We start from the raw sequence: 23,931 nt of genomic DNA, 5'->3' as shown, positions 1-23,931 counted from the left end.
GATCGAGAAGGACGTCTCGGAGTGGTAGCTGTTGTCCAATCTCCTTGTAGGTCCAGATCGAGTTGAAGAGATGTATTAGTCTCCGGCAACCAACCTGGAAGAGCAATCTGTGGTAGCTGCAATCGTCGAAAGAAATTTTCTGTATCAGCTGGTGTTCGCAAAACTGCTTGTATGCCATCTTTAGACACATTAATGGAAAAAGGGAAACCCCATCTGTATGGAATGTTACTTCCCCTTAGATGATCAGTCAGAGGTTTCAAAAGCTTCCGTTTCATCAATGTGGATCGTGCAACATCCTGGAACAACTTTATCGTGTTGTCCTCAAAGGAAATATTATCAGCCGTCTTAGCTCTGGCGAGAATTTCTTCCTTTGTTGTAAAGCTGTGAATACAACAGAGAATGTCTCTCGGCGCGTTAAGGGGTGCGGCTTTAGGTTTAGGGACACGGTGTGCCCGATCAATAGCAATTTCTGTGTCTAAAGCTCTGCTTAGGATATTGTTGAAGATCTGAAGGAGGGTTTTATGGATATCTTCCGCCTGAACATTTTCAGGGACTCCTCTGACCCTAATGTTATTACGTCTCCCTCTATTCTCCTGATCCTCTAATTGGCGCTGCAATTCAGTAATTTTACAGTCTTGTGATTGAATATGCAGGTAGAGCTGTTTTTGGTTAGAGGAAATCTTACTTTGATTCACTTCAGCATCATCCATCCTCGTGGTCAAAGCAGACATGTCCCTCTTTATGTCTTGCAGCTCCTCCTTAAAAGTCTGCGTCATCTCCAGAAGCATGCTCTTTATATCTGCCTTAGTTGGAAGAGAAGACAGATAGTTATGCGCTAAAAGTTCCTCACCGCCATCGCTATCCTGTTCTGAGGAGTCACGCTGCTGATCCGTGTCCTCCTCTCTTTCGGCAGCAGCCGCCGCCATCTTGGATATCCTGCGATCGGCATTTTTCTTAAGAAATAAGGGTGCCAATTCACCCTGCGACAGCGATTGTTTTTTTTGTTGAGTCTTGTCTTTGTCCGCTTTCAGTTTTTGCGTTTTCCCCATGTTTCACGGCACTATGACAAGCGCTAGCCCGGGAAAAGGAGCAGAGCCGTTTCAGTAAGCGTCCATACGCAGCAAAGGCAAGCCACGCCCCCCGGAAAAACATTTTTTACTTCCTTGTTTTGTGACTAAAAGTCTCATCATTTTCCTCCCCGCCCCTAATTTGCATATGCAAATTAAGATTCGGATTCGGTTTGGCCGGGCAGAAGGATTCGGCCGAATCCGGGCCGAATCCCGAACCGAATCCTGTATTCGGTGCATCCCTAGTAGGAATACACTATTGCGGTTTGATTTCTTTCATCCCCCACGCATAAAAAAGCATCTGCCTAGATCCCAAGTCATGCGGGTGAGACGTATAGTTCGAAATGAATAGCGACAAGAAGACAGAGTTGGGGAAATGAAGGAGAAATTCAGAATGCGAGAGATTGCTTAAAACTCTTAGGGTAGAACTACACAGATGACTTCTACGTGTTTTCGGCGGATCCGATGCGATGCGCCAAAATGCAGGCGTCAAGTCGGATGCTACGTAAAATAAGGTAAGAAATACAAATGTCGGAACTTGTTGTAGCGTTCATCCGGCACGACACGACTGTGGGATGCAGATGCAGCATGCAGGTTCTGCATCTGACAGTCGTGTTAGATGAACGCTGCGACACCATCTGACATTTGTATTTCTTACCTTATTTTCAGTGGCATCCAGCTTGACATTTGTTTTGGTGGAGTGCGTCGGATCCACCAAAAATGCGTGGAAGTCATCAGTGTAGTTCTACCCTTAGACAGAAAATAGCCAGGACATATTTATCACTAAAATGCATCTATGTAGAAAACATTTACTCTCAGCAGTGTGAGACTTTGCCTTTAATTTATCTTTCTTTGACACCCTAAAAATCAGTAAAATCCTACAAAGTCAGACTCAGCTCACAGGTTTGTTAGGGTTTATCAGTAATACCAACCTTTCTTGACAAACTCCCCCACAACGGGATCACACAGACCTGACATGTTTATTTGAGGTCAATCCGGCAAACCCATAAACTCTATAGAATTTAGAAGAGACGGGGAAACTGGGATTTTGCAGTGCAGTATCTCCACTTAATGGGAACTGAGGGATACACATCAGGGGGTCCCACTAGAAAGTAAAAAACACAGAGATTTGCAGCAATAATAAAAGTTATATAGTAAGTAAGATATGCAATGGGCATTTAATACAAATAGCAATCCTGAAATGGGGTCACTCACTCACAGGACTGACTCACTGTTTTGATTATGGTTCTACAAGTCTCTTAGAAAAAAATGATACATCACATATAGTGATGGGTGAATAAATTCACCTGGCACAAATTCGCTGCAAATTTCCGAGTTTCGGCGCCGGCGAATAAATTCGCTAATCTCCAGTGAAAATTCGCCAGGGTTAAAAAATTTTGGACCACGTCCGAAAAGTCGCTCGCTTCAAAATCTGCGCGCGTTAACACTATTTGGATGCCTATTAACTTTAACAACAGCATCAAGATTGATGCGAGCGACTTTTTGGATGCCTGGGCAAAATTTGACACAGGCATAAATTTAAAATTTTCGTGATTTTTTCGCAAGTTTTTCGCCATTTTGTGAATTTTTCGGGAAATTCGCCAAATTTTAGGTGAAACGGGAGAAATTTGCCCATCACTAATCACATCTAGTATACTAAGCATATAAGCAAAACTTTATTAGGGATCAGAGAGTAAGATATCCATTAACATTTAAGCAAAGGAAGCAGGAATCTTTATCTGCACCAAGCGACTGGGAAATCTCAGAGATCTCAGAGAGATCTCAGCCAACAAATATACACAGATAACTCTTTATTATGGGCTTTATTTCTGGAACTCAACAATAGACTCTTTCATCGTAAAGTTTCTCAGAAGTCACTTCAGGATGATGCACAGTACATTCCCTTCCCAGTATTTAATATATTTACTTCTCTGAAGACATGGGCAGTGGTGAATATTACTCACATTTAGGTTCTAGTATTTCTGTCTTCATGTTCAATAGCCCTTCCATCCAGGCATCATATCTTCATATTCTTTGCTTGTGGGACTGTTCAAGAATCATCGGGCATAGCTTGGTAATGTTATGACTGTTCTTTATGATTTTATGTATTGTAAACCCTAAGGTATCTCTTGTTGAGTATAGTAATCCCACCATGGTACTCTGCTGCCCTCTAATGGAAAATTATTATATGAATCATGCATTAACCAAAGCGTAAGTAACAAGAAAAGGTACATTTCTTTGATGCCTGGTTCATTATTATTACTATATATTACAGTGGTGTAACTAGATGTTACTGGGCCCCATAGCAAATTCATTTTAGGGCCCCCAATAAATCCAGAGGTTGTCATGTTTTACCAATATATGTTGGAATTGCTCTTTATTTAGGGCCTCATGGGGCAATATAAATCTCCTGGGTCTCCCTGCAGCTACAAGATCTGCTTCCTCTGTAGTTACATCTCTAATATTTTACAATAATATTTTCATCAATTGTTTCATGACATTAAAGGGGTTGTTCACCTTTGAGATAACTGTTAGTAATATGTACAGAGTCATATTCTGAGATAATTTGCAATTTGTTTTCATTTTTTATTATTAAAGTTTTTTGAGTTATTTCGCTTTTTATTCAGCAACTCTTCAATTTGCATTAAGCAATCTGGTAACTAGGGTCCAAATTACCCCAGCAACCATGCATTGACTTAAATAAGAGACTGGAATATGAATAGGAGAGGCCTTAAGTGAAAGATAAGTAAGATTTACAATAACAATACATTTGTAGCCTTACAGAGCATTTGCTTTTTAGAAGGGGTCAGCGACGCCCATTTGAAAGCTTCAAAGAGTCAGAAGTAAGACGCAAAAAACTATAAAACTATAGAAAATAAATAATGAAAACCAATTGAAAAGTTGCTTAGAATTAGACATTTTATAACATAATAAGCGTTACCTTAAAGGCGGTACCCCTTTAAGAGAAAACAGTCAAGGTAAACAATATAACATACACCCGCTCTCCATATACTATTGCACAAATATTAAAGGGTTTATTAAGTCAAAAATAAAAAATCTTGTGTGTTTAGAGTAAATTTGCTGTATTGACATTAAAAAAATGTCAGCTTTTTTATCATTTGTTTCTCACATCTCATCATTATTGCATCTTCCCTTCTCACAGCTTCTCCTACTCATCGTGGCTGCCAATAGAAAAACGCTGGTGTGTATGTTTGTACCTGCTGATAATATCTTGCAAATCTGAATGATGTGGAAATTAGGGGGCCAGAGGGTTCGTATGCCTCCCCCTGCCCACCCCTCTGTATAAAGAGCTACTCCTTATCTCACAGCCTAACGATCTGTAGCTGGGAAGGGAGGGGTTTGTTCATACAGACGCTTCTGAGTGAAAGTCTGATTTGTTTTATGTTATATTCAGATGAAAAGAAATTAGAATGTGACTTCCACTTTAATTGCAATGCTTTGTTTAGTTATAAAATAACAAAAACAAAACTATATTTCATAATTACAACATGTAAATAGTATTCTATATTCAGCACAATCCCTATTCATTTAACTCATGTTCAAAAAAGGGGAATACTGCACCTTTAATACTGGATACTTCATGCACCTTGTTTTATTTTTTTCTCCCACCTTTTAGTTTTCTTTTTTATGAATTGAAATACACACATGCTATGTAAAGTATCCCTGATGATGCAGTTGTATCTTAGTGTGTATGGGTTATATAGAGTACAGAGTATGAAGCCAACAGTCTTCTGGTATAGTGAGTCCTGAGTCATGTTTTAGTCTGATCTGTATTCAAGATGAAAGAGGAAGGTTTTTGTTCAGCTCTGTATCACTGTGTGAGAGGGTAATCCCAGTTCTGCTGACAGTAATAATCTGCTGCATCTTCTGTTTCCATTTTGCTGATTGTAAGAGTGAAATCAGTTCCAGACCCACTGCCGCTGAACCTCTCTGGGGTCCCTGTGTATCTGTTGCTTGTACCATAGATCAGCAGCTTTGGTACCTGCCCTGATTTCTGTTGGTACCAGTTGAGATAGCTGCTAACATCGCTACTGGCTTTACATGTGAGGGTGACAGTTTCTCCTGGTGACACAGAGACATAATCTGGAGACTGAGTCAGTACAATCTGCCCATAGGAACCTGGGAAATAAAAATAAAGAGAAAATTGAAATCGTTAATCAGTGTGTTCAATAAATTATTAATTTTTGCTTCTAGAATCTGAAAATGGAGAAATGGAAATAGTTAATTTAGATGTACAATACTTTATTGATTTTTGCATCTTAAAATCGGTCACAATATGTGAATATAAAACGAACAGCATAATAAAAGAAACAATCTCTTACCCTGGATAAAGATCAGGAGGATCCCCAGCAGCAGTAGATCAGTGGGATAAGACATGTCTCTATCTATGCACTGTGACACATACAGATCATTAATATGGCACAGGGACACTGGCACTTTTATAGCAGCTGCAGTTTAGCCACACAATGTCTCTATGCAAAACACCAACCAACATCCCTCTCACATCACTGACTTTTAAGGGTGGGTGATGGTTCGTTGCACCTAAACAAATGCAACAAGTAGCAGAACCATGCTCCATAGAAGAATACCTGTAGAACTACTGGATGGAGATAAATTATTAATTACAAATTAAATGAATAAAACATAGTTTTGGAAGTACAGTATACAAAGTGCAGTTTTAGACTCAAGTAGATTTTTTTTTACCTAGAATGGATTGTTTTTTTTTCATAAATTCCAGTAGCAATTCCAGCCACACAATCATAGTAAGTGCAATTGTGCTTCAGTTTATCATCATTTCTAAGGTCCACTGTATTTATTGATACTCTGGAAACTCTGGAGCTACAGATTGTGTCTCTAAGGGTCCCCTGTGTCAATACACACACTTGAGAGTGATTCCTAATGGGAAGTTTTATGGATTCAATGTGGCCAAACACAGGAGCAGCTTTGGATACAAGTGACAATAGTAGGCAACCCACTCAAGTCTCACCAGGTTATACAGAAATATGTCAGGCATTCATTGGGCCATTGGGAACTGCAAACCTTTTGTGGATACACAAATAAAGATTGTTTTTAAGAAATTCAGAGTTGCCACTTGAACACAATTTGGAGCAAAATTGGCATGCCTTTTCCCAAAATGCAGATTATATTTCCCATAAAATTCTAGTGTCATTGCAGTCAAAAAGGGGACAATGCTTGCTGATTCAAATGTGTTGCACCTCCCACAGTTGCATCCAATTTACTAATACTAATATATCTGGGAATGTGCTTTGTTGCAATTAGAATGCAGTTGTGCCAAATATTTTCAAAATCTGATGTTTATTTTTAGCTTGTATGTTGTATTAGCTCAATTTCACATGAGCTTTCAGCTTTCTTTCTAGATAGAGAAGAAACTGCACACAGACACCATTAGGGATGTAGCGAACTGTTCTGCTGCGAACTAGTTCGCGCGAACTTCGACCGTTCGCATCCACCGAATGTTCGCGAACGTTTGTGAACGTTCGCATTTTGAGTTCGCGTTCGATTCGAATACAAGTCGTTCGACCATTCGACCATTCGAATTCCTTCGACCGCTAAAAATCGAACGATTTCCATTCGTTCGAACGATTGTAAGCATTCGATCGAATGAAAATCCTTCGATCGAATGGCTTCGATCGTTCGATTCGAATGAAAATCCTTCGATCGAACGATTAAAATCCTTCGATCGTTCGATTCGAACGATTTTAGCGGGTGTTCGAAGTTCGCGAACTGTCCGCGAACGTTCGCATTTTTTGCCGGTGTTCGCGAACGGCGTTCGCGAACACCAAATCGGCAGTTCGCTACATCCTTAGACACCATGCTTATCAGTATGAGATCAGTATGAGAGCTCACCAATTCATATACTTATCTTATCATCAGCCTGACATCATTTCCTGGGTTTGCTGATATAATTTCTGGTGTTTGGAGTGTGGGTGACCTGTTGATACTTGATAACACTGGAGCTACTGTCTCTATTGATTTGCCAGTAATTCCAGGGTTCTCACAGCAGGTGGAGTCTATAGACTTACTCACAGTACATACAGGTGCACTTATTAAAGAACATTTTTTTATAATAGCACATCAAGGGTTCTGACTTCTGAAACAATGTAGAAAAAAATCCAGCTGATTAAAAGACCTAGAGGAGACAATTGTATTTGGCGACATTGTTTCAAGAGTCAAAGGAAACAAAACTGGATAAACACAGGCTGCTTTTATTTATTGTTACAGATAACTTTTCCTTTCATTATGCAAAAAGCACTTTTTAGGAGATGATCTCCATTGACTATTATCATTGAATCCCTTAGGTGTAAGTTATCTTTAAATGGGTTGTTCACCTTTAAATTTACTTGTATTGTGATGTAGGGAGTGCTATTCTGAAAAAAATTGCAATTGGATTTCATTTTTTTTTATTTGTTATTTCTGAGTTATTTAGATTTTTTTCAGTCGCTCTTCAGTTTGCAATTACAGCAATCTGGTTGGTAGGGTTCGAATTACCCTAGTAACCACACATTGATTTGAAAGAGAGAGTGGAATATGATTAGGAGAGGACCTAAATAGAAAGATGAGTAATAAAAAGTAACATTAATAACTGTGTAGCCTTAGAGAGCATTTGTTTTTAGAAGAGGTGATTCCCATTTGAAACCTGGAAAATGTCAGAAGGAAAAGGCAAAGAATTTTAAAACTATAAAAAAAAAATAATGACGACCAATTGAAAGGTTGCTTTGAATTGGCCATTCATAACTAAAAGATAACTTAAAGGTAACCCAACAGCCCTTCCATCTAAGCAATATATCAGTTATATTCTTTGTGCCTGTTTTGGGACTTTTCAAGAATTACCCAACATAAGCTTGGCAACATGACTTGATTTATGATATTTTTTGGTAAATTCATAGATTCTTTTGCCTTTTCAGTTTCTTGAGTACAGTGATCCCACCATGGAACTCTGCTGCATCTAATGGACAAGTGATGTATTGACCTTGATTATCAGGAAAAGGAAAATACTGGCACACAGAGCGTTTGCAGCAGGTAAACCTTGCTTTAATTCAAAAAGTGCGGAATGTGCAACGTTTCGGGGTCACGCCCCTTTCTCAAGCATACGGAATCATTAGTGAACAGAATATATATAGGTGAAACAATTAATCAATTTACATAAATTAATGACAGAAGTGTTTCTTCTTAGTAAGTGTGAACCAATATAAGCATATAAAAAAACATATAAAAACATAGCAGTCCACAAATCTCCTCAATTGTGCAATATCATTGTGTAAAATCGTGTCCATAAAGTCCATTATGCATAAAATTAGTCCATAAAACATTATTGTGATGTTTCGAATCCATTCGGGTTAAAAAGTGTGTGCTATCCAAAAGTAAAAGTTCAAAAATCTTACTGAGAAAGTTTGTTAGATAAGGTGCAACAATATAACGCAGCTACAGTTATTATTCTATAAAAAATACTAATTAGCAACAGTGTTATGCAGGACAAAAGTAGCCAAATATGGTAAGCCAACCGTTACTTAATAACTCACCCTGTACATATTCAGAAGGTACTCTATCTATCCCTGGATGATACTCATAAGCAAGTTCTTATCTGTTAAGAGAAAGAAACACTGTTAAGTATACAGATAAAAAATCCATCATTCCAGTTCTGTAAAAAACTTGTTTGCAAATTAGATTTGTAAATGAATCCAGTACCGCAGGACATTATCTAGGAGCATATTTAAACAATTTCTATGAAAATTTCCATAAAAAATTCCATAAAATTTCTATAAAAATTTCATAAAAAAATGTTTTTCATAAAAAATTCTACAAAAAACAGGAAAGATTGTACTCCTCATTTAGGCCCTTGGGACACCTAGTTTGGAGTCGCCATATCCAAAAACATTCACGTTGGTGTAAACGGCATTTTTTGTCTTGACCTTGTTTTGTTGTCACTTTCTCTAAAATCTGCCAACGTAGTTGTGCGATCCGGTGTCCTTGTATATGAAAATGTTTCGCTAGTGAAGTCTCCTTTTTCATTTCTTTTTTATTTACTTCCTTCGTTATTGTAGATGGGGGCTGGTAAGTTCTTATATTTGACTTGTGCTCGTTCAGCCTAATTTTTATTGGTCTGGATGTTTGTCCCACGTATGCTAGCCCACATGGACATTTGATGCAATAAATCACGTCACTGGTGTCACATGTAAAAAACCCTTTAGTGGTGAATTTGGTACCATATAACGGATGTGTGACTATGTCCCCAGGTATTATGCCGTTACAATGGCCACAATTTCTACAAGGGAAAGTTCCATTATTGGTAGAGATATGGCTTTTTAGTTGGTCCTTTGGTCTAGCTTTGATGAGATCCCCTATGCTCCTACCCCGTCTATATGAAAACAAAGGGGGTACCTGGAACAAATGGCCAAACTTAGGGTCAGAACTAATCAGAGGCCAATATTTAAGTATAACTTTCCGAATCGCCTTTGAGTTTCTATCAAATGTAGAGATGTATGGGATTCGCTGTATTTTGGTACGATTTGTAGATTTTATTGTAAGTAAGTCTTTCCTGGGGATGGCTTGTACACTTAATCTGCTAGTCTCAAGGCTCTCTCTATCATATCCCTTTTCTGCAAATTTATTCAACATCTCTCTTGACTCCTCCTCATAGAGGGCGTCGGTGGAAGTTATCCGTCGTACTCTAAGTAACTGACTTTTAGGTAACCCCTTACACAGTCCTGGAGGATGGAACGAGGTGGGTCTCAATAAGTTGTTTCTGTCCGTTGGTTTAGTGTAAAGTGAGGTGGTAAATGAGGTACCTGTATACACAATGTTAACATCAAGAAAATGTATCTCTGTAGGATTGAACTCTAAGGTAAATTTGATAGTAGAGTGTACCTGGTTCAAATAACTCAAGAATTTTTGAAGATCCTCTTGTGTGCCAGACCATAGAAAAAATGTATCGTCTACATAGCGCATATAGCCATGGATAAATTCTGCGAATTGTGTATTAAAGAGAATGTAATTAAACTCAAAGTTATCCATGAAGATATTTGCATATGCAGGTGCCATGTTGGCACCCATGGCACAGCCCTGTAATTGTAAGTAATATTCGTCCTTGTATTGAAAATAATTTTTTGTCAAAACATTTTCAAGTAAATTGCATAAAAAATGTATCATATGATTGGGTAAATTCCCCCGTGTCAGGTAGCTCCTAATACACTCTATCCCCTCCTCGTGTGGAATCGAGGTAAAAAGGTCTTTGACATCCAATGAGCATAACAATAGATTCCCTCTAGGTACAATTAGATTCTGCAACCTGTTCAAAAATTCAGTAGTATCCCTTAAGCAGGGCTTTAAACTCGATAGAACTTCCTGTAAGTATAGATCTATGTATATTGCTAATGGCTGCCAAATAGACCCAACATTCGAGACTATTGGTCGTCCTGGTGGATTAACAAGCTGTTTATGGATTTTGGGAAGGAAATAGATCGACTGAGTTTTTGGATGTTCACAAATCAATAATTGTCCCATTTCATCTGTAATAAGTCCTTCCATAATCGCAGAGTTAATTTGAATATTCACCTCATTTTTATATTTAAAGGTAGGGTCACCACTCAATTTTTTGTAATGTACATTGTTATCTAATTGGCGTTTAGCTTCCATGTCATAGTCAGTGCTATTAAGGACTACAGTTCCGCCCCCTATGTCAGCCCTTGTGATCACCACCGAGTTATTGGCCTGTAATGTCTTCAATGCGGCTCTCTCTGCCGCAGAAATGTTATGGTTTTTATTCCTAGATCCAGCTTGTGAAATAAACATTTTGTTAATTTCCGTAGTTATTAATGTCTCAAAGGCATCAATGTTGGGATAATTACCAGGTGGTACAAATTTACTATTAGCACCCAATTTGTTTTTAATAGTTGGTATGAGGGGATCCTTTGTACCAATACTCTGTTTGTCACAAAAAAATGCCTTAAGTTTGAGAGATCTGTATACTTAACAGTTATCTGTATACTTAACAGTGTTTCTTTCTCTTAACAGATAAGAACTTGCTTATGAGTATCATCCAGGGATAGATAGAGTACCTTCTGAATATGTACAGGGTGAGTTATTAAGTAACGGTTGGCTTACCATATATGGCTACTTTTGTCCTGCATAACACTGTTGCTAATTAGTATTTTTTATAGAATAATAACTGTAGCTGCGTTATATTGTTGCACCTTATCTAACAAACTTTCTCAGTAAGATTTTTGAACTTTTACTTTTGGATAGCACACGCTTTTTAACCCGAATGGATTCGAATCATCACAATAATGTTTTATGGACTAATTTTATGCATAATGGACTTTATGGACACGATTTTACACAATGATATTGCACAATTGAGGAGATTTGTGGACTGCTATGTTTTTATATGTTTTTTTATATGCTTATATTGGTTCACACTTACTAAGAAGAAACACTTCTGTCATTAATTTATGTAAATTGATTAATTGTTTCACCTATATATATTCTGTTCACTAATGATTCCGTATGCTTGAGAAAGGGGCGTGACCCCGAAACGTTGCACATTCCGCACTTTTTGAATTAAAGCAAGGTTTACCTGCTGCAAACGCTCTGTGTGCCAGTATTTTCCTTTTCCTGATATAGTTGGGAGGCTGCCGTGTCCTCTCATACTGAGCACCAAGCTACAATCGCTAAGGACTGCCGTGGGTGTGCGAACGCTCTATCCTGTTTCAGTACTACTATTGACCTTGATTATTACATTAATCAGTGAAAATATAACAAGACTTTCTTTTGATGGAAAAAATATTGCTCTTTGTCTAGTTCAGTATTAGTGTCACATTCTACATCCATATTTTCACTTATTATTTGGTGGAATTAAGAAGTGAGGCTGAGGTACAACAATATAACATACACCAGATCTCCCTGTACCATTGCACAGTTATTGAGCATAATCTGTTTTATTTGCTTGTCATTAGAATAATGGTGGCCAAAAGAAAATATTTTGGTAACTATTATCAGAACACTTAACCCATTACATCTTCTCTGTAGGCAGTTTTTTTAAATCAGTTCTTAAGCCAATTTGAATTAGATAACGGGGAACATTTTTTAAGGAAGTTTTATGAATTAAGTTTTGGACTCATTTGCAAAAACTACTACTAACTACTTACCATGCCAATAATACTGAACACATTGCAGTGGCAGTTAATATGAAGAAGGTGGAAATTGTCAACTGTGTCAATTTAGCTCAAAGGGGGAACAAATCAGACCAGTCAATGGATCAACTTGGTATAAAGAGCTATTTTCAGTAAACCTGTATTTTTTCACTTGTTAAAATGCCTCCCAACCCTTTCTTCAAGTTATCTAATGAATCTGTCAGTACAACTGATTCAGAGAGAGAATTTCACAATTTCACAGCTCTCACTCTAATGAGCTGCTCATTATCTCACAGCCTAACTGGCTGCAGCTTGGGGAATGGAGGGGTCTGTTTATAAAGAGGGTTTGTTAGTGGACTGCTGATTTGTTATCATTGAGTTCATATCAACAGACTTTACTTTAATTTTAAATGTTTGCCCTGTTTAGTGGAAGCAATAAAAAAACATAGATGGTTCCCAAGTATAATAACAGGTAGAAATATGTTCAGCACAAACTCTATTCAGTGAAGAAATTCTAAAAAAAGTGTAATGACCATTTAGTTCCTTTTAGACTTTTGATCTTAGTGGTTTCCTTTTTTCTCCTTTACCCCTTTCAATTTTATTTTTTATGGTTTTTCTTAGGAAAAAAAACTGCTTAACTGATAATTAATTTGCATCTTGTTATTACATAGGCACCAACATGTTTGTCATATTAAAGCCTGTAGGAATCTTACAACTGTCTTTACGTGTTATAAACCCTGGTACCAACAGAAACCAACACAGGTAGCAAATGTATAAGACGTTCTATGTACAATAAATCTAGAATAAAGCATGAAGCCAAGAATCTTCCGGTACCATGAGTTCTATATTTCACATTCATGTTTTAGTCTGATCTGCATTCAAACTGAAAGAGGAAGGTTTTTGTTCAGCTCTGTATCACTGTGTGAGAGGGAAGCTCCTATACTGCTGACAGTAATAATCTGCTGCATCTTCTGCTTCCATTCTGCTGATTGTAAGAGTGAAATCAGTTCCAGACCCACTGCCGCTGATCCGCTCTGGGGTCCCTGTGTGTCGGGTATTTGCCCAATAGATCAGCAGCTTTGGTGCCTGCCCTGATTTCTGTTGGTACCAAGATAACCAGCTGTAAGAGCCACTTACAACACTGCTATTGGCTTTACATGTTATGGAGACATAATCCGGATACTGAGTCATCACAATCTGCCCATAGGAACCTAGAATATAATTCAGGTTAAAGCAAATAGTTAATTTACTTATCTAGTGATTTATTGATTTAAATTTTAAATTTCCAGCAAAATCTCTCATCCTGGCTAAAGATCAGGAGGATCCCCAGTAGCAGCAGCAGCAGTAGATAAGTGGGATAAGACATGTCTCTATCTATGCACTGTGACACATACAGATCATTAATATGGCACAGGGACACTGGCACTTTTATAGCAGCTGCAGTTTAGCCACACAATGTCTCTATGCAAAACACCAACCCACATCCCTCTCACATCACTGACTGTCTGGAGTTGGTGAAGTTGGTGAAGGATGGTTGCACCTAAAAAAAATGCTATTTTAGGAGGCAAAAAGAAAGAACATTTGGGGTTGGGGATTTTTCTGCATTGTTTACCAGGCAGCTTAGTATGGTAGCCTACATGCTATCCCTGGTGGATGTGAAGTCCTAACAATCATGCTAATAAATAGAAAGACTGAAATGCTATTTTATTAAACAGTATTGACACCAAATCATAACAAAAATCACTTCATGGATCATTTAAAAAAGAAATGTAACATTTTAAATCCATGTATGTAGCTTTCAGAATGAGTTCTGCTTGCTAGTCTGGAGGACAACATATATGCCCATGAATTTGAAAGTGATATCAAACAATTAATGACAATTTTAGAACAAGGTGAAATTGTTTCTAGTTGGCAAATGCTAAATACTGTTGTCTTCCAGTTTTTATCCAGCTAATATCAAGGGACACCACATTTAGTCAGTATAGCGATAAAATGAAGCAAGTCATTAATAAATATTGGCCATTGATCCAGATGGACCAGTAATTTATCAATTTGATTGCACACCCACCTCTGTTTTGTTATAAATGTGGTCATAAATTAAAGGACATTGCTCTGTCCTTCAGATACAAGATCCAAGAGCAAAACATTTAAAGGAATAATTTAAAGGTAAACCTGAGATTGGCACATACCCTTGTCTAAGGTGTAGTTGCTGTTCCTCAATAATTAAAGGCGCTAGGATTAATCACCGGACCAAAGAAAATAAGATTAACATTAAATGCCATGCTACTTGTAACTCCATGTATGTTGTGTATCTATTAAAATGCCCGTGTGGTATGGAGTATGTTGGTCAGACCAAAAGAGAGGTCAAGAAGAGAATCCAGGGACACAGAGGATACATACACATTTTGTTGGCACCCTAAATCTAGAACCAATGCCAAACACCCTGGTCTCGGCTCGTGCTTCTGCCTGTAGCAACCGCCTTTGGCCTCGGGAGGAGCCCTCAGCTACTCAGGTGCCACCAGGTCTTAAAATGAGAGGTGCAAGGCGAGGGGTTCTAGACAGGCAGAGGGGCACAACTGTAAGCAAAGGCTTTGGGCAGAAGGTCATGGTACAAGGCGTTAGGCAAAAGAGTAGTCAGATCAGGCCGGGTCGGGGCAGGCAGAGAATAAACGTAGTCAGGCAGGCAAGGGTCAAACCAGGAGTCAATCAGAGGGATTTAGCAGAAGAGGTAGTTGGATTTCAGGCAGGGGTCAGTATCCAGAAGTCAGAATAGTCAAAAAGCCAGGCAGGGGTCGCAACAGGAATCAAGAATCAAAATAAAAAGTAGCTAAACTCTCAGAAGCACCAGGAACAAACTCCTATAACAGGCAATCTGAATAAGTGCTTTGTGGCTTTAAAAACTTTTAAATTTCACGCCACTGCACGCTGACATCACACGCCAGTGCACATGAGCAAATAAATCATGAAGCTGCATGCCGCAAGCGCCTTAACTATCCCCTTTTTGCGACCCAGAGGAGCAGCGTGGCGGGCGTCCCGGCTGAGGGGGCTGCAGGTGTCCCTGCAGACCCCCTCCTGCTAGACCACCAGGTACAGTTGTTACACATTTTTAAAGTAAATACACAGACTGACCCACAAATTTCTAGACCCTTTAATGAATTTAAACATAACCCAATGCAGTTAAGGTGGTCTGTGCTAGAAGAGATTGCGACGGACAAAAGAGGTGGTGACAGACATGGCTGAAGGGAAATGGATTAAAAGGCTAAATACACTATCCCTGGATGGGTTAAATGATTTTAGGAGCTTAAAACCCTTTTTATAACCTTTTATTCTTTTGATCTTGCAGGTCTTGAATATCCAATACACCAGCAACATAGATGAATAAAGTTAATGGTAAGAGATTTAATGCTGGTGTTATGTTATGTGCGGAGAACCTTTCGTATTTTCAAGGATGGCAAGAAACATTGTCCTCCCAACAGATAATAAATTAAATTATTAGTATTTCCTGTATGCATTTGTTTGCTTTACTAAACAGTTTGTTCTCCCCCCTCTGCTTGATATGGATTATCTTGCAAAGTCATGGCGAAAAAGATGAAAAGAGGACAATTCATGTCATTTGTCCTTTATTCATTTAGCTATCGCTCTGAATGTGTCCTAAACCCAAAAATGAGATAATAAGGCATTTATGTCCCCTGCATCTATTCTTCATTATTTAGGCCCAATGTTGCAGTTGTAGCTTTAGGGATTATTGTCATGGAGCACAGTTTGTAAATATACCAGGATTCAATTTCCCGAATTTATTAGTCGGTGGCGAAACGTGGAAATTCACCACTTTTTTCACCCATCACTACTGTTACCAGCTTTACATGAGACGGTGACTGTTTCTTCTCTTAACATAGAGACATGATCTGGAGTATTGTGCACCTGGGGTTGGTAAATGATGGTAAATGAGCCCCATCACCTGTGGCAGCACCATCTGCCCATTGGAAGCTGAGTATATGTCTTTCTGTTTTCCAGACAAACTGTGCAGCTACTTTGGAAAGTTAAGGGACTTCAAGTACCAGAATTCATCACTTCATAATGGATCAAGTAACTCTGTGAGCTTAAAGCTGCTACTGGAAATGGTTCCTACTGTATGTGCCCAATTGAATGAGCTTATGTCAAAAATGTAGCTCAGAGTGAGATCAGGATGGGGATCATTTTGGGAAGAGTATTTTTGCTAAGAGTCTATATCGCAGGAGCTGCCATAAGAGTAACAGACCCCAATAAAGTCAAACTTTAGACTTTTCCTTATGCTAAACAATTTCAGTCCAAGCAGAAGCCTTAAACAAGGAAATATATTTATTAAAGCTAGGCAAGTTTCTTATAATTTAATGTAAAGTGCTTTGTAATTTGCTGGCACTATATAAGTAAATGATGATGATGACGAGGATTGAAGGACTGAAAGGGAAAAAAATCCTTCCTATTTCCTTCCTATTCTTCTGGCAAGTATGTTCTTTTCTCCTTTACAACTATAGTGTGGCGGCACATGGTTTTCTCCCCAGGACAGGGACAAAATGTAAGAAAATATGTATATAGAGTCAGTGTGAATCTCTAGGTTGTAAAATATTTGAATTACACAATTACAATTCTTTTTTATTTGTCAAAAGAAAAATAAGTCAAGTAATCCATCCATGCAAGTTTAACTGAAAGATTCCATTCTAGAATTCTGGAACCAGTGTTTAGATAGGAAGTCGTTTAGCATAAGCAACAATTGATGGCACTGTTGTATCACTTATGGAAAGGTCTGTTTTCCCCTATCTTACATACATGTTTAAATATCCAAACAACTATCAATTACTGAAACATATATGTAACAACAATTAAGATACTAACATTATACATAATTAACTAAAAACATATAATATAGGATACATATCAAATGTTCTGGAAAAAAATATATGTATAAAACAAATTCCTATCCATATATAAAAACATTATATTCCTGTGATCTGACGTAGCAGCAGCTCGATCCTCTTTACAGAGACTTTAATAATACCAGTTATTTGAAGCTTTCTAAAATTTACATTTCCAGATCATTAAAGAATGAGACCTTTGAAAATAAGGATATATCTCCAAAATTCACTTTCCATCATTCATTCATATTTATTAACTTTGCCTGCCATCTGTCCCTATACACACAACTAAGTCTTTAAACACAATATATGGGACTATAGCTGTTCAGCAAAAATCCCTTGGGAAACTCCTAGATTTTAGATCCTTATACTATAAACATATTTTATTCCTATTTGTCAGTTATAGTAGCAATTGTAGTAAAACTCCCTCAACGTGAAAAAGCTACAAAACTTGAGGGTTTAATACAGAGCTCTGAAGAACAATGGGGTAATATTTTAATTGGTCGTACAGTTTCTGGATATTGTATTGTTTTTGTCCAAACACTTGACTATTTCTCATGTGAGAGAGCTTTGGGAGGATTTTAAAAAATCTTTAATCGAAACCCTGTTAAACCTCGAGCTCTTAAGTCTGTGAAGGTTCTCATTCATCCAGGTCATGGTATATCTATATTAATAAGTCAAATCAACTGGATTTGTTGTATTTTTCTTTTTCCTTGGAGACATTTCGCTAGTTATCCAACTGACTTTCTCAGTTCAGAATGTTCTGTGCAAAAATATTTCTGGTTTATATACCTTGGAATTTTTCTGTATTTAGCATGATCTTTTTAGTAAAACCAGCATGGGGTCAGAGAGCTGATGGAGGTATGGTGTTGATGGTATTAGCATGATTGGAGCTATGACGTGTTATTAAACATTTAAGGGAGAGGTGCTAAAACAGAATTGTACCTCTGTTCAAACTTGATTTTTTCCGTTTTAACATATATGGCTTTTTTGACCCCTCTTTTGAACCAATCCTTCTCCCTGTCCAGGAGGTGAACTTGATAGTCTTCAAACGTGTGTCATTTTTCCTTTAGATGTAGGTAGGAGCTCCAGAGGAGCTGACACTCCTGTGCTGGGGCATACATTTGTGTAAAGGTTGTTCGGTTTTTCTTACATATAAGTCTGAGCGTTCCTCACTGCACTGCATACACCATGTCACTAACTCTTAAACTCAATAATTCTTTTGCTTTGGTATTGGGTCTTTTGGACGAACCAGTTGTTGCCTCAGTGTGTTGCTGGGTTTACATCAGACTGGGATGTGGTGTTAATTAAAGATCCTTCAAAGTTTTCTGACACCCCAGAAATATATGGGAGAACCAAGTTCTTTTGTCTGTCCTGCTTTCCACCTTCACAGGTAGCTTTGGTTTTGTTCTTTCTCCTTCTTCCAGTGTTAACAAAGGCCCAGTCTGAATACCTGCATGTTGTAAGGGCCACTCTGTGGTGTTTTAACTCTTTTGCCTGAGCCTCTTTGCTGGTGGTGATTGTATATGCTCTGTTTGTAGTGTTCTGATAACCTGTTCTGATAACCCCCAGTTTATGATCTAATGGATAGTGGGATTCAAATAGCAGGTACTGGTCCATGTGGGTTGGTTTCCTCTAGACTTCTATTTCCAACTTTCCACCCTTTCTGAGTTCAAAAAAAAGCTAGAGTAAACTTCATGTTGTGGTCCAGTGTGTTGATGTGTTCAGTGAAAGTCTATCCTTCTTGTGTGTGTGTATTTTAACTCAGGTATCATTCACATATCTGAACCAATGACTGAATGTCATTCCTTTAAAACTACCCAGAACCTTTCTTTCCTCCATGTAAAGGTTTGCCAAAGTGGATGAAACTGGTGATCCCATGTCACAGCCATATTCTAGATAGGGCCTTGCCAGTGCTATGTACAGTGGAAGAATAAGTCACATCTCCTGCAAATCTAGGCCCATTTTAATACAACTCAATACCTTGTTTACTATTGAAACTGCTGGCAGGCATTGCTGGCTAGAGTTAAGTTTATTATCTACAAGAACTCCAGGTCCTTTTCCATTATGGATTTGCCTAGTGCAGTCCCATTACGGCAATAAGTGGCTTGCATAATTTTACATACCAGGTTCACAACTTAGCCACCCAGATTGGCAGTTTGTCAAGATCCTGTTGCAAGGATGCCACATCCTGGATGGAATTAATTGGGCTGCACAGATTTGTGTCATCTGTAAATACTGATACATTACTCACAATATCCTCCTGACCCAAATACTGAGCTCCGAGGGACCCCACTAAGAACCTTACTCCAAGCAGAGAATGTACCTTTAACAGCCACCCTATGTACCCCAATCCTGTAGTCAGTTTCTTATCCATGGGCAGTAGACTTTATTAAGCCCAACAGACCTTAGTTTAGAAAGCAGTCGTTTGTGGGGCACGGTATCAAATGCTTTGGCAAAATCCAAATAGATCACATCTACTGCCCCCCCCCCCACTGTCCAGAATCTTACTTACCTCATCATAAAATGCAATCAAATCTGTCTGACATGACCTATCCTTCATAAAGCCATGCTGATTTGAGCTGACAATACCATTCACTAGGACAACATTTTGAATGTGATCCCTTAACAAGCCTTCAAATAATTTGCCCACCACGGATGTCAAACTTACTGGCCTATAATTGCCAGGCTGAGATTGTAATACCTTAAATATAGGAATATCCTCAGCTTTGCTCCAAGCTTTCCTCCAATCTATAGGTACCATACCAGATGAAATTGAGTCTGAGAAAATCAGAAATAGAGGCCTAGAAGTAGAGGTCTAAAAATGAACTAAGCTCTCTTAGAACCCGAGGGTGTATTCCATCTGGCCATGGTGCCTTGTGCACATTAATTATTAGTAAAGCTTTATGAAACATATCCTGAATCAGCCACTGACTAGATTGGGGTGGGTCTTGGAACTCTCTATTATCTTATTGGGTCTGTACTCCTCTATTGTATAAACTGAAGAAAAGAACTGGTTTAGCACATTTGCCATTTCATTATCTATTACAACCATACTGGTTCCATTATTTATAGGAGCCACACTCTCAATCCGCATCTTTTTACTATTAATATACATTAAAACTTTTTGAGGTTAGTCTTAGCCTCTGCCACAATGCCTCCCGGATTGCTGTTTGACAACATTTATTAAAGTGTTTATATTAATTAAATGCAGCTTCTGTCCCCACAGACTTGTACGTTTTAAATGCCTTTATCTTCATTCCTATTTACTATACTTTTGTATTAAGCCACATACTGTAGGTTGGTTCTTAGTGCTTCTACCTTTACTTCATAAGGGAATTTCTGCATTACTGTTAATTGTGCCAATGAAACTTTAATAGCACTGTAAGTCTAGTGGAAGGGGAATTTTGTCACTGCAATCAATTTTTATTTTTGCTTAGATTGCTCAGAAGATCACTGGCATTTCTATTATAGATGTTATTATTGAATCACATGTGGGAGACACAATGCTGTAAATTGCATGCTTTGAGTAATTTTCATATATTTTAGCAAAATACCTTTAGTAAAGCTTAATCATTTTTACCCATGTTAAATTCATCACAATGTATACTTTCCACAATATGTGTTTTTCTGGGGTTGTCTTATGTTTTGGGTTTTATGCTACAGATAAAATGCAGGCAGTGTGTTTTGATTCTAAACACACTGCCTGATTTTACCTTATTTATTATTATAAAGCTCAATTTAATAGGTTAGGGTAAAAACTCGATAAAATGAACGAAAACCCAAATCGCTAGATTTTTTCTGCCTTTTTCCTTTGGACTTTTCCAAAAAAGTCTAAAATGTCTGGATTTTCAGGCTAATTCCAGTGCAGACCACAGAAATGTCAAAATAGGATAGGAACCTCTGACATTGACTTATATACAACTTCGGCAGATCTGAGATTTAGGCTTTCAGATCTTCAGATTTAGGCTTTTTGCTGCATCGAGCTTTAACAAAAATGTAACCAAAAAAACCCACGAAAAATTCAAGTTTTGCTCCAAAAAAACGTAACCAGAGATTAGTAAATAAACCCCTTAGTGTCGCAAATATTAGATTCTCAACTAGTACAATATAATTAGTGTATAATTGTATGTATAAATGTATAATTAGTACTTTTCAAGTGATTTTTGATATGTTTTACACAGACCTACAAAAAATTTTGACATAATAGGCAATATTTCCATTTAATCAACCACTGGAGAAAATTATTGGTCACCCAGGTGGTTTTGTCACATTTATATGCACTGCAACTCCCATCATTCATCTAATAGACAAGTAGAATTTGATTTGTACTGAACACACAGCAATAATCTCCCACTCACCCCACATATACTCCCCACTGTGCATTTATAGTATCATTATACAGGTTTGGTATCCAGAAACCCATTATCCAGAAAGTTCAGAATTACGGAAAGGCTGTCTCCCATAGACTCCAAATCAAATAATCCAAATTTTTTTAAATCATTTCCTTTTTCTCAGTAATAATAAAACAGTAGCTTGTACTTGATCCCAACTAAGAAAAAATTAATCCTTACTGGAAGCAAAACCAGCCTATTGGGTTTATTTAATTGTTACATGATTTTCTAGTAGTCTTAAGGTATGAAGATCCAAATTACGGAAAGACCCAATATCTGGAAAGCCCAAGGTCCCAGGCATTCTGATAACAGGTCCCATACCTGGGGAAGCCTAGTATATATAACAGCAGTCACTGTATGACATTCCCCTCTCAGTGGCATCTACATTCAGCACAACTGCAGCTGCTAATTATAGGAAGGAGGTTTTTGTTCAGCTCTGTATCACTGTGTGAGAGGTAACTCCCTTCTCTGCATACAGTAATAATCTGCTGCATCTTCTGCTTCCATTCTGCTGATTGTAAGAGTGAAATCAGTTCCAGACCCACTGCCGCTGATCCGCTCTGGGGTCCCTGTTTCTCGCCTGGTTGCCCAGTATATTAATCTCTTTGGTGCTTTCCCTGATTTTTGCTGGAACCAGTATACTAAACTGTCTCCATCACTATCAACAACACTGCTACTGGTTTTACATGTGATAGTGACAGTTTCTCCTGGTGACACAGAAACATAATCTGGAGACTGAGTCACCAGAATCTGCCCATAGGCACCTGGGAAATAAAAAATTAAGAGAAATTGGATATCATTAAAAAACTGTTTCATAAATAAAATCCCTCCCAGTGTGATGGTGTAAAGAAGGAACAATTTCTCACCTTGGCTAAAGATCAGGAGGATCCCCAGTAGCAGCAGCAGCAGTAGATCAGTGGGATAAGACATGTCTCTATCTATGCACTGTGACACATACAGATCATTAATATGGCACAGGGACACTGGCACTTTTATAGCAGCTGCAGTTTAGCCACACAATGTCTCTATGCAAAACACCAACCAACATCCCTCTCACATCACTGACTGTCTGTGTCTATACTAAACAGGAAGCAAAAAATATAAAACCCACTGGGGTTGCGGTTTTTATTTTGCATAGAAACATATTTCAAAATTAGGCTGTGTTTAAATGTATCTGTTCTTTACCCCTTGCACTTCAGGCACCAGTATTTACAGTATTTACTGTGGACAGTACAAGGGGATGTTTGCAAACACTAGATACAGCTGTTTCACTGGAGAGAACCCTGATAACTTGCCTATAGTCATTTCACACAATAAACTAACCATCTTTGCTTCAAAGTCAAAATACATTTTCAAGGATACCTACCGAAAACCTTCTCTTGGGAGGTGCCAGGAGCTCCAAGGTTCCCCTGGAAGATGGAAAGAATAGGGACAATACTTCACTCTCATGATGAACACCAAGAATGAAGCCAACGGACCCCAAAATCGATGCCTGGTAGACATTGAAAATATTTGGTTTACAAATTTACATGCATAGTAGCTTTAATTTTGCTAAACCTGACATTTTGTGGAATTCAGTTAGTTGCAGTGCAATTGCTTCAAGACCATCGCCCCTTTGCAACTGCAATGTCCCTGCATTGTGGGGGAAAAACATGGCAATTATGCTCCAAATTATACTTTGTTCACTGCACTTGCAGATGTGCTTGTGTCCTCATGACTCTATGTAAAACAGTAACCCACATCCCTCTCACATCCATTTAAGGATTCCTGCAATTGCACTTCAGATTCCATCAGTTCTGATGCTTGTTGTCAAAATGACTAGGGATGTAGCGAACTGCCGTTTATGTGTTCGCGAACGCCGAACATCCGAAAATGCGAACAGTTCGCGAACTTCGAACATCCGAAAATCGTTCGATTCGAACGATCGAAGGATTTTAATCGTTCGATCGAACGATTTTCGTTCGATTCGAATGAAAATCCTTCGATTTTAGCGATCGAATGGTCGAACGATTTTTGACGCGAACGCCTATTGGCGAACGTCGTGCGACGTTCGCGAACATTCGGCGGACGCGAACAGTCGAAGTTCGCGCGAACTAGTTTAATTTACAGACTTGTTAGGGTTCATCAGTACAGTAGTAGATGATCCACCAACATGAGCCAAATATATATGCTGTAACAAAAGTCTCATTAACTGCCCATTCCATGTTCCCCTTTCCTTAGATTCAAAGCTACACAATCATGGTGACAGTATACTCCCTTTACTTTCATAAGGAGTATTTATAGAGTAATGTGAAGGGTTCACAGTGAACAGACACAAGCTGCCATGTACTCACACTTTGCCCCCTTTATTGGCTGACCTTCACTTTCCCCAATAAATACAGGGCTGTCTGCTTTAGGAACATACAAG

The 23,931-nt window shown here is 38.3% G+C and overlaps 3 gene segments (V, D, J or C); all 3 read right to left on the bottom strand.

Annotated features, from left to right (window-relative positions):
• Positions 1 to 23,931, bottom strand: part of LOC108697575 — a 321,745-nt gene that overhangs the window by 277,727 nt on the left and 20,087 nt on the right.
• Positions 4,600 to 13,719, bottom strand: LOC121401888. The segment is given in 2 exon segments: positions 4,600 to 5,207; positions 13,541 to 13,719. Coding segments are annotated over 2 exon segments (372 nt in total).
• Positions 21,820 to 22,580, bottom strand: LOC121401680. The segment is given in 2 exon segments: positions 21,820 to 22,288; positions 22,391 to 22,580. Coding segments are annotated over 2 exon segments (387 nt in total).

Source organism: Xenopus laevis, chromosome 1L, assembly GCF_017654675.1.
Source record: "Xenopus laevis strain J_2021 chromosome 1L, Xenopus_laevis_v10.1, whole genome shotgun sequence".
Lineage (NCBI taxonomy): Eukaryota > Metazoa > Chordata > Amphibia > Anura > Pipidae > Xenopus > Xenopus laevis.
The sequence above is the reverse complement of the archived record's forward strand: the minus strand, read 5'-3'. Positions and strand labels throughout refer to the sequence as shown.